General features: G+C 38.6%; 1 protein-coding gene across 1 annotated transcript; it reads right to left on the reverse strand.

The window, feature by feature from the left end:
• Positions 1–334: 334 nt before the first annotated feature.
• On the reverse strand, positions 335–7145 carry gpr171 (G protein-coupled receptor 171). Its single transcript, XM_079887003.1, has 2 exons — positions 6998–7145; positions 335–2767 (listed from the first exon to the last, which is right to left on the reverse strand). Exon 2 carries the CDS (start codon positions 2496–2498, stop codon positions 1548–1550), a length of 951 nt encoding a protein of 316 aa, XP_079743129.1. The 5' UTR covers positions 2499–2767; positions 6998–7145; the 3' UTR covers positions 335–1547.
• Between the last annotated feature and the right edge of the window lie 5431 nt (positions 7146–12576).

The raw sequence follows: 12576 nt of genomic DNA on the forward strand, positions 1-12576 counted from the left end.
GTAAACTCAAGTAACTTGCCAAAGTGGTCTCATCTGAAATCTGATTGTATGCTTTTTAATTGTCTGTTGTTCTTTTTAATTTTTGGATGTAAAACACATTGTGACATTTGTTTATATATACAGTATATACAAAAACATTCTTTCATGTCCGTGTTTTGACATAACCTTCTAACTCAGCCTACGCTAGATTTTCTCACACAGTCATATCATCAGAGACATGACTCACAGAACTGACATCAATGGCCCCTCCTTCACTCATTTCTGGGAATTATGAGGTAACTGAAAATACAACCAAAAAGGTCATCAATCAAATAAGAGACAAGACAGAGACATTAGTGGTAACATTGGTTTATTAAAAAGTCCCCCTGTGGTGAAAATCAAGCTTTTAATGTTGTTTATATGTCTATGAGGTGTTTGTAATATGCTATAAGACAAACCATGTGCAAATTCATAAGTCAACACCATTGCTGAGTATTTTCTCCTTAAAACTGCAGTGAACCAAAGACAGTCTCAAAAATGCGGTTTGAAATGGCTGGTGTTTCTGACGTCAACGAGTGATCAAGGTCAACGAGTGATCATCAACAAGTGGATCTGTGAGCTGGCTGTGAGTGAGTGGAGGCGGGGATAATTTGCATATTCATAGAACCGCATATAATGAGGCAAGGGTGTAGAGTTACATTCAAGCTAGAAAGAAAAAACATTTAAATGTGTTCTTTTGGTAATCAAATATGAGTTTTAAGGGATACAATTATTGACTACAGGAGGACTTTAAGAGTTAAAAGAGTTTAAAAAAAAACATCTCTTTATAATCCACCCTTACAATTTAAATGATACTTAATTTGTAGATTTGTATTAGGAATTTTGGATCTGGAATACAATTTACTCTGAATGATCAATGCTTACATAAATAAAAATGAAACATGCTTGAGCTGTTAACCTGCAGCACTGTTGCCCTTTGGATGATGCAAGTTCAAGTCCCATCTCTTGGTCCTTTCCCTGTCCCATCACCCATCTTTTTCCCCACTTTGCTTCCTATCAGTTGTCCCAATTTAAAGACAAAACATGGGACCTTCCATAGTCAGTTATTTTTATACTGTACAAATCGCCCTAACCCTAAACCCACCATCACAGAAAACTTTCTGCATTTTTACATTCTCAAAAAACATCACTTTGATTATTTACAAGCTGTAACCAAAATAAATACAGTACAAACATTATTGTATAATCAAACTCTGAGCATTATTGTACAGTCCATCTTCTGTAGCTTTAGTCATATTAGAAGGCTTAATGTTTAAATATATACATATTTTGCTCAAACATTTTCATGAACTTGTATTGCAGTGACTTTTTCAACTGAAATTTTGTGCAATTTTTGGCCAAAGGTCTTTGTGCATTCTCCTTTCCCCCAGACTTCTTCTGCTTTGTTCAGCTTTCTTGCTTGTCCTACATCACCAATCTGCAGTTCAACAAGAAACTTTCTTCACCCTATATTCAGATTCAACAATGGATTCTTATAATTGGTGTGTAACTCTCATCCAATGGAAGTTTCACTCTGGATCTGCATCTGGAACGGCACGTTTGATTGAGAAGGCCTTCGTGATCTGATGCCTGAATGCACGGCAGATGACAAAGTACAGCACAGGATCAAAGCACAGGTGCAGGATGGCGAGAAGTAGAGTAGATTCTTTGGCCAGGAAGAGATTCTTCCTCAGTGTGCATTCGGTGATGACCTCTATCTGCGTAAAAGTGTACGGCATACGCACAGCGTGGTACGGCACGAAGCTCACCACGTAAGCCAAGGTCACCAATGCAATGTTTATGAAGGCATGTCGGGCACTAGCCTGTTGCTCAGGGTCGGATTCACGGCGACCCCAAAGCTGCTTCAAGACCAGGCCGTTGGACAACAGCACCGCTACTGAAGCGTTGAAGAAGATAGCCATGCCCAGAAATACAGACAATGTGTGCCAGTGCTTGCCCAAATCATCTTTTAAGTCAGAACATGTTAGCCCAACTTTGTCTTCGATGTTTTTTTTGATAGGAATGGCCATGTTAGGCACATTGATGAAGAGCACGAGGAACCAGACCACCGATGACATTAGAACCGCAAAGCCCACCTCCTGCAATCGGAGCAGTTTGGAGCTGCGAGTGATCTGGAGGTAGCGCTGAACGCTAACAAAAGCTAGAAAGACGATGGACGCGTACATGTTGATGTAGATGAGCGGCGCACTCACTTGGCAGTGAAATATGGTCAAACTCTTTGAATCATTGCCCAGATCTTTGGCAATCTTGACAGGTAACGCCAGCATGAGGAGGAAGTCGGATATCAAAAGATTAATAAAGTAAACATTAATGCACTTTTTAATACTTCGGCTTGTTATGAAGGCCCACAGTGCCACCATGCTGGCAGCCACTCCAATCATGAAGATGAGGATGTAGAAGGAGGCGAAGGGCACCATGTTGTCGTTGACCACGCAGTTGCTGGTATTTGGACTCCCCATTTTTTGGATCTGGACTGTGTAAGCTCTAAACAAGGCCTATGTAAATAAATCTTTTTTTTTTTAACTACTTTTTAACTCTTGTCAGACCACCGAGAATAACATTTACATTTGATAACAGTTCTGCCTTTCACTTCACTAGAAAGTACGAGGTATTGGAGGAGGAAGTGGTAAATCCCCTGTTTAAGCATGCAAAAGTATTTTCCTGTTTAGCTCGCATGGAGATATGATGTCACCTATCAGCATCAGATAGTAAATGGCATGTTGAAAGCCTGGAAGGAGACAAAAAGAAAAAAAATATAAGTTTATTTATCCATGGATCTTGTTTTAATGATGTTTCACAATTATATATAACTGTTTATATGGATACACAGTATGAACTTGCTTAAGCTGGTCTAGATTTAAACTTCTAGTTTGCTTGGTAACAACTTGCAACTGCAATCGAATCATCAATTCTAGCATATTAAATCAAGATAGGAATACCAGACAGTGTGTTCTGTTGAAAATAGGTAACGCTTTGCAATAAGGCAAGGCAAGGCAAGGCAAGTTTATTTATATAGCACATTTCATACACAATGGTAGTTCAAAGTGCTTTACATACTATTAAAAATAATCAGAAGAAATAAGAATATACAAAACAGTTTAAAATAAAGAAACAAGAAAGAACTAAAAATAATTAAAACAGTTTAGAGTAAAGAACAGTTTAAAATAAAGAAACAAGAAAGAACTAAAAATAATTAAAACAGTTTAGAATAAAGACTAAAATAAGACACAGGATAAACAGTCGGACAAACAGTGGCACAGTGCTCATTCATTAAATGCAAAGTTAAACAGAAGTGTTTTGAGTCTGGATTTGAATGTGACTAATGTAGGAGCACGTCTGATCTCCTCTGGAATAAGGTTTCATTTGATAACATTAGTTAACTACATTAGATTACATTAGAACTAATAACATAAATCCTTTTAAAGCATTTTTTAATCTTAGTTAATGTTAATTTCAAAATGTACTAATACATGATTAAAATGAAATATTATTTAATGGACCTGTGCTAACATGAACTAACAATGAACAGTTGTATAACGTTAACAATGAATAAATACTGTAACAAATGTATTGCTCATTGTTAGTCATTGCATTAACTAACATTAAAGGAGAACTCAATTTTAACATTGAGCTCATTTTTTTTGTAGTCGATTGTCGAGTTCAGTAGTTGATTGTCGAGTTCAGTACGTAGGGTTTAGTACGTACGATCATGCGCCCGAACTCGACAATCGACTACTGTGGACTTCAACCGAAAACAGGATGTAAATACAGGTATGAGCGCTGGCTGAATTAACTTCATTTTTATTCATATCTTTCACATCTACTGCAGTCAGATTCACCGTGTTCACTCTGAAGGAATCACTCACATGGCTGGGCACTTGTAATGACACATCAAGGATGTTAAGAGGCTAAAAGCAGGTTTAAAACTTGCCCCATTTAAGTCAACAGGGTGCAAATTTTAAAAAGAGGATAACACGGTGTAGGCAACACCGATTTTTGTCGTTGTTCTCTGTACTGACAGCACTCCAAATTTACAAAAAAATGAGCTCAATGTTAAAACTGACCGGAGTTCTCCTTTAACTAATGAGACCTTAAAGTGCCCCTATTATGGATTTTTGAAAAATACCTTTAATGAAGTGTATAATATAGCTCTAAGTAAATGAAAACATCCTGCAAAGTTTTAAATCTGAAAGTGCACCGTATATAAAGTTATTGTCTTTCAAAATTAAGAGTCGACTTTGAGTCAATGAAATTCATCGTTTTTCAAACCAGTCATAAGTTGGTTGTGACGTCAAGACGAAACATTAGCATATTGCCCGCCCACTTATTGCACGCGCAGACACCAGGGAAAACTTGAACCCCCTCAAACGTTGCAGCTGATTCCTGTGGATACTGGACAGCATCATGTCGAGAAGACACTGTGCTCTACAATGTGAAGGTAAAGACAGTTTCTTTCCACATTTCTTTCAATGTTTCATCGATTGATATGGTAAAATCGACGTCATCGTTCGTTACTGTGTTTAGTTTATGGAGTAGGAATCCTCAGGAGGACACGCAGAGCTGACGTTGTTATGGCAATGGCCGTTTTTGTTTTCGACACGCGCACTGGACACGGAAGACCAATCACAATAGACTGAGCTGTCTGGCCAATCAGAGCAGTGCAGCACGCGGAAAGGAGGGATTTAGAGAGATTGATTCATCTGACGAGTTGTTTGAGAATCATTGAAAAATGTGATGTGCAAATGTATATTATAAGAAAATGAAACAGTTTTTTTTTACCTTTGATGCATATAAACCTGTATAGGAGACTCCAAAACTACATTAGGAAACTTTAAAATTGCATAATAGGGGCACTTTAATGTAAAGTGTTACCAGTAAGTTTAGACCACCTGCCAGTCAACTTGTTGTCTAGTAAACATTCTTGTCCACAACGTCATTGAGGGGTCTTATAAGAAGGTCCAATAAAAGTTAATGGACACCTCATATGAAGAATCTTTGGGGGCACCATTCTGTTTCATTCAATTAAAAAGAATAAATAAAATTACAACTGTGAATGCGCTTATTTGCATAAGAAATTGTCAAAGCTATATACAACAAGCAGGTATGTTTAGGTAACACTGCTAGTTCAAGTGAAGCTGCTGCTTTGAGTTCAAATTAATATCAGTATCACTTAAAAAAGAGTAGCAAATGAAATTATGCTCATGTCACATCTACTTGCGCATTAATAATACAATAATTGGGAGTTCTTAAAGTATATAATTTTTAATAGTTGAGAAGGGTTTTGTGGTAATAAAGCCTTAATTGTACATTTTTACCTGCTAGAAATACTATAATTTATTTAATTTTACATTTTTCAACACCTGTTGAACTCAAGAGATCACAATTTAAACACCCAACAGGCTACTTTAACACTAGAACTACCAAGGCAGTCATTTTGACTTTTAAAATTTTGCAATATAATAACTTTGTTGAAAGAAAACCCATAAGACCCTGACTTTTCCTAAATGTGTCTATATTTTATTCTATCATTGTTATTTTGTTGAAATTACAAGACACAAAAGAGTATTTCTACCTTGAATGGCCATAACAGTCATACTAACCGTATGCATTTGCATACGACCGTATGACCGTATGCAAACAATTTTCATTGTAATTTTACAGCATGATATTTTTGCTCACTAAAACAAATATTGGTTACTAAATCAGTTCATTTTCTCGCAGTTTATTATATTTTCATATTCTTTTCCAGTGACGGTCAGAATGACTGTTTTGGCCAGTTTGGGGCATATGCGTTTCGTATGTGCCCATAAAAGTTTTACCTATGCATTGAAATGCATATTGGCGATGTTTTTGTAAGTTATTGTATTCTAATATCCAGGGATGAATACATTTGTTTTCATTTTACAAAGAAAGCAATAGAAAATTGATCACTTTCGACTTTGTATCTGTAATTACAATAGCTGTTCTGTGGTCGTCGATGTAAATAGATTTTCACATTAGAATTAAAAGGTAGTGTTCTGATGTTTATTATTACCTAACATTACAGATCCATTTATTCTTAGATTTGATATAGCTTATTGAAATTCTATGCAAATAACGTATGAGCGGTCAGAATGACTGCTATGGCCATAATAGTAGTTATAGAATTCCGGTAGTTCTAGTGTTAAAATGCCTAAAGCCCATATTTCTGATCGTCAGAGGGCTTATTCGGTCTTCTTCAAGTCTTAGCACTAACTGAGCATTTCACTATAATGCTTCCTGAGCATTATCATTTTAGGAAAACAAAATACAACTTAAAATAACTGCATCTTTCTCAAACTAATCCACTACTGCAATACAGTCTTGTTTGGATCCTGTGTACCAGTTGATTTTATGCAGACCAGAACAAATAAATGATGTTTTTTTCTCAACAATCATCATTTGAAACTACAAATAGATACTGGATTATGATGGGCAGACAATTTTATATAGTTTTTTTTGGCATATTCTGCAAATGGTGATAAGAGAGAAAAACCCTGAATTGTCTGCATACATTTATTTTTCTTTAGGGAAGTGAGTCAGATTGTGGTCAGTTAATGTGCTGAAAAAAGGAAACTTATCTACATTTATGGACAATAAAATACTAGTGGAACTTGAAATTACTGTATATCTATTATTAAACATTAAATATTACTTGTTATTTGTTTGAATTCAAACTGTTCTTTTATACTTTTGAATAAGTCCAATTACACATAGCCTACATATTCTTTATTCCTGCATTCATTAAAGGACATTTTTATGCCATTACCCCCACCTGTCTCTCCACGGTGAACATATTTTACTCTTTACTTTGAATACATATGGTCAGTCCTCAAATTAACATTTTTAGAAACCTCCAACTAATCAGATCCATAAAACCTCAGACGAGAAGAAACAGACACATGGCGCTTCATATCAGAATTAGAATTTGAGAACTTACCTCATCATACTCTCCAAGAGACTTCAGATCAGACGGTGGAGTAATGTGATTCTCTAGCTCTACATTGGTCTTGTTGAACCCTTAAGAGCTATGAGATACTTGTTCGAAGAGTTTACGCATTGGTTCAATGACAGTATCCAGCTTCCTCTTTTCTTAGGTGTTTGGTTTTAATTGTATCAGCCAATGGTGGAAAGCACGTAGTGCAATGACGCACCGGAAACCTGAACTTTCCAGATTCGCTGTCTGTAGACGACCACAGACCACTAGTCTAAAAAGACTGTTCACTCTTATTTGCATGTGCTCTCTGTCAGTTCCTGGTTTGACATGTTCAACGTGCTAGACAATAAAGTTGCACTGGGCTGGTTCACACAGGATGCAGTTTTGCTGTTAAAAATGTGAGATGCTGGTCAGCAGAAAAAAAAAAAAAAAAAAAAAAAGGGGGAGCAGGGGTTCCCAACCACGTTACTGTTTAGTAACCATTCTTTTTAAGTGCAGACCTGAGTGAAAATGTCTTCTCTTTAGACTGTCGTCACCAATGGTCTTAATCTAATCCATAAAAATGTGTTTGTTGGTGTAAAGTCAAGTTAGTTAGTTTATCCTTTATTTTCTCCCTTATGATACATTTTTCGGCATCAACTCCAATTTTGATTGCCAGTAAGCCTGTAAATTTGCCACACCATAAACTACAATTATACTGTAAAATTATACAGCACACCTGTAAAAGCAACAAAACAAGAGCAGCTGTGAATTTAGAGTTCTTTACTGTAATATTTACAGTATGTTACTGTTATTAATAATGCATAGGCCGCGATCAGATGACGCGGTCAGCTGTAAAATCGCTCCAACCACTACCATTCTCCTATTAGACCGGGAGGATATATATATACACGTGTCATTACTCGGTAAGCATGCTCAAACTGCTCGCAACCCTCCCGCCCTCACCACTATAAGTATCAAGCATATTATTGTGCACCTTCTGGCTGTCGTCTTCTTTTGTTTCAGATTACCAAGGCTTTCAAGTCCTAGATGTCAAGGACATCATTGCTGAGAGACACTCATCCTCAAAGCCAAGCTATTGTATAGATGTCCCGGGATTTACTGCCACGTCTACACGTTAACACGGTTTTGCTTTAAAGACATTACTAAATGGCTCTGTAAGCCAATAATCATGGAGCAAGAACCCCCATAAGGAACCATACCGCCAAAAATAAATTATGTTTAATAAACTCAAGTAACTCGCCAAAGTGATCCTGTCTGAATTAAGGTTTATACATGCTAGTTTCCATGATTGTACTACTGGAGCTGCCAGTTTGCTAAGTTTCAAATGATTTTTAAACAGCAAGCATAAACTATGTTAAAGCGACAGCCCTTCCGCCGCACTCAGTGTCCGAATTCACTCAGTCTCTTTCATTCACTACTTCAAGTGCACTATATTAGTGGAGTAATGTAGGGAATTGTAAATGAGGGTAGGCTATAGGGGGCAATTTCCAACACAGCCAAAGACCTGAAATGGGTGTCAAACAAAGGAGATGTGCAAAATGTGCATTGTTGGTGCAGACCACCTTATGTCTAACAGTGGCAGGCAATGTGTACACTGGCACACGTCATGTCCATAGCCCAGTAGTATAAATCATAAAAAACAATAACAATTAATATCCACCACACAGGGAATCCAGTAATCCAATTTTTTTTTGTCTTCTTTTTTTTTACATTATTACCTGGGCAAATCATTTGGCCTTCCACATATTATCAAATGTGATTCTACCATTAAGGAAACTGATTCAAATTGGTTCACTTCATGTTCTCAAGATACAATACGTCCATTAAAAGGTCAAAACATTTAAAAAACAAACAGAGAAGTAATTCCAAAGTGTTGTCCCACCATAATTCACCAGTTTGACACCAGTTTGACACAAATAAAAAACGCAATAAGGAATTAACCCATTTGTGGCCACATTTTTCTGAATGGTTTCATGCATATAGTTGTGTTAGTAGTGTCCTATGTGAATATGTTCTGCATTAATTTTCCACAGGTTTTTTTTTTCTTTTTTTTCTTGAAATCGTATTTGAATGTGCGGCAACTATAGTTGCCGGTGGACAAATATGTTGTATGCACCCCCTCAATGTCAAATATGAATAGGAGGAGAACATTTGGCATTTATCTCAAAATAACTGCTTTCAACTGATCAATCTTTATTCATAAACAAATTGATTATGTATAAAAGTCGAAGAACATTTGATGCAAACCCAAAAAAGCTGCATTTGGCTTATAATCTCTTGAATATGAAAACACAACAAACAACAAATCCATTTGCCTTAACCATTGTGCGCTGTTCAGGGTCTTTTTGACCCACATTTCTAACTTTCATTCATGGGGATAACATGGATAATTTGACATGGTTTAGTGTTAGATTTTTGCCCATCTTTTGGAAAATGCAGTTTTAAAAGTAACAAATTATGTAACACTTTAACCAGTAGATGGCTGCAGAGCACCACTATTTGCTTTTTGTCAAAGTTTAGGCATTTTTTTGTACTGAAAAAAAAAAAATCTGTTTTTCAATAATGTTATATTTGTCAGGCTTCTGGGTGGATGATGTAGGAGTCGAACACGAAGATGAAGAAACAAAGGTTTTAATACTCAAATATAGCAAATACAAACAACAGGGAGCGTGCGCTCAGAGCATGACTGAAAGCATAACATAAACATTGACCGACAAGTGAAGAGTGGAAACCAGGAACTTAAATACACACACAGATGAACACGAGACAGGTGATGCAGATAATGATGATGATGAACAGGTGGGTAATGAAGGGAGTGAGTTCAGGTGTGGAAAGGAGGATTCTGGGAACTGTAGTGCAGACAGGACGATGACAGACAGTGAATGTGACATTACTCCCCCCTCCCGCAAGGCGCGACCCGCGCCGAAGGCAGCATACGGGAGGGGGGGTGGGCATCCTGGAGTCCGTGACGGGAAGGTGGAACAGGTTCAGAAGGACGGACTCCAGGATGGTGGCAGGACAGACAGAGGAGGAGGTGATCACAACGGTGCAGACAGACGACAGAACCAAGGCGGTGCAGGTTGAAGACAGGACCCTTCGGGTGACCATGGCGATGCGGACCCTTCGGGTGGCCATGGCGGTGCGGACCCTTCGGGTGGCCAAGGCGGTGCGGACCCTTCGGGTGGCCAAGGCGGTGCGGACCCTTCGGGTGGCCAAGGCGGTGATGTCCCCTCAGGCGACCACGGCAGTGAGGACCCTTCGGGTGGCCAAGGCGGTGCGGACCCTTCAGGTGGCCATGGCAGAGAAGACCCTTCAGGTGGCCATGGCGGAGAAGACCCTTCAGGTGGCCACGGCGGAGAAGACCCTTCGGGTGGCCATGGCCTCTCAAGTGACCAGGACGGAGGCCTGTAGCCCCCCCCCAAAAAATACTTGGGGAAAGTCCCGGGTCTCAGAGATGGCTCGGTGCTGGGCAGCGATGAGGGTTCGATGCTGGGCAGCGATGAGGGCTCGGTGCTGGGCAGATCCAGCGAAGAGGGCTCGGTGCTGGGCAGATCCAGCGACGAGGGCTCGGTGCTGGGCAGATCCAGCGACGAGGGCTTTGTGCTGGGCAGATCCAGCGATGAGGGCTTTGTGCTGGGCAGATCCAGCGATGAGGGCTTTGTGCTGGGCGGATCCAGCGATGAGGGCTTTGTGCTGGGCGGATCCAGCGATGAGGGCTTTGTGCTGGGCGGAACCAGCGATGAGGGCTCTGTGCTGGACGGAACCAGCGGTTAAGGCTCTGTGCTGGACGGAACCAGCGGTGAAGGCTCTGTGCTGGACGGGACCAGCGGAGAAGGCTCAGTGCTGGACGGGACCAGCGGTGAAGGCTCACTGCTGGACGGGACCAGCGGTGAAGGCTCACTGCTGGACGGGACCAGCGGTGAAGGCTCAGTGCTGGACGGGACCAGCGGAGAAGGCTCTGTGCTGGACGGGACCAGCGGAGAAGAAGGCTTTGAGCTGGACGGAACCAGCGGCGAAGGGAGCTTCAAGGTCGGCGGAATAAAAGAAAACAAAAGCTCTGCGGAGTGGATCGTCCACAACTCCCACTGTGAGAGAAGAGCCACACACCCATAGAGTGCGATCGATGAACTCCATGAAGGGGAGATGAAAATCCCCCCACAAGAGCATCTGTTCTAGTGGATTGCTCAATCCACTCCAAAACGTCATCTTTAGAATATGTGGATCTTTACTCACATCTTGAAAGTAGTCAAGGTATATTTCAACATATTCCTCCAAAGACAAACTTCCTTGCTCCATGTTTAGTCAGGTCGGTCAATCTGTCAGGCTTCTGGGTGGATGATGTAGGAGTCGAACACGAAGATGAAGAAACAAAGGTTTTAATACTCAAATATAGCAAATACAAACAACAGGGAGCGTGCGCTCAGAGCATGACTGAAAGCATAACATAAACATTAACATTGACCGACAAGTGAAGAGTGGAAACCAGGAACTTAAATACACACACAGATGAACACAAGACAGGTGATGCAGATAATGATGATGATGAACAGGTGGGTAATGAAGGGAGTGAGTTCAGGTGTGGAAAGGAGGATTCTGGGAACTGTAGTGCAGACAGGACGATGACAGACAGTGAATGTGACAATATTATGATTAGAATCAAATTAATTTTGTAAATGGACAAAATTTATCCTCAAAATCAGAAACAACACACACACATAGACAGAAATGAAGTGACACACTTTAAATTTGTAGAATTATATGAAAAACAGATGTTTGAAATAAATGATAAACTCTAAAGACTTTGTAACATCCTGATCAGGTTTGATTCTAATCATAATATAATATTATTGAAAAACAGATTTTTTTCAAATACTGCTAAACTTTGACAAAAAGTAACAATTGTGATTTCATAATATGTATATATGAATCTAACTGGAAAAACTTGTGAAAAGATGTCTTTTAGTTTTAAACTTTTAGTACTTTTAGAGCTCTGCAGCCATCTACTGGTTAAAATGATATATATATATATATATATATTTTACTTTGCATTTTCCAAAATATTGGCAAAAAATCTTACACTAAACCATTAACCATCAAATTTTAGAAATGTGTTTTTTTTATAAGGTGAATTTTACATATATTTATTTATAAAAAACCATTTAACCTATTTAAAAAAAAAAAAAAAATAATAATAATTTAAAAACATTTTGTGGAGTTAAAACATTAATAAACTGAGTAAAATTAATTTGTTAAAAAATAATAACAATAATAATAATTTGTTACAAAACTACATTTTATTGCCTGGGGTCTCTCAGACCCCAAACAGCCCGACTGTAAACTGCAAACGAACATCGCACAAGGGTTAAAGTGGTGGAACATAGTACAGAACAAATAAGTGCAGCCATAACAGGGCATTGTGTATCAAAAAGTTAAATAAAAATAAATAAATACAAATAAATAGAATGAAGAAAAAATGATATCTATATAACAAACAAAAAAATAAATAACAAAATGGCAAATAACAGTGCATACAGACAATTTATGAACAGTAGAGATGTCATTTAAAGGGTTACGTTATG

The sequence above is a fragment of the Squalius cephalus genome (assembly GCF_949319135.1).
Source record: "Squalius cephalus genome assembly, chromosome: 11".
In the NCBI taxonomy this organism is placed as follows: domain Eukaryota; kingdom Metazoa; phylum Chordata; class Actinopteri; order Cypriniformes; family Leuciscidae; genus Squalius; species Squalius cephalus.

What these genes read in the sequence shown, in the direction of transcription:
- gpr171 (XM_079887003.1), bottom strand. Translation starts at nt 2,498, where the DNA reads ATGGGGAGTCCAAATACCAGCAACTGCGTGGTCAACGACAACATGGTG.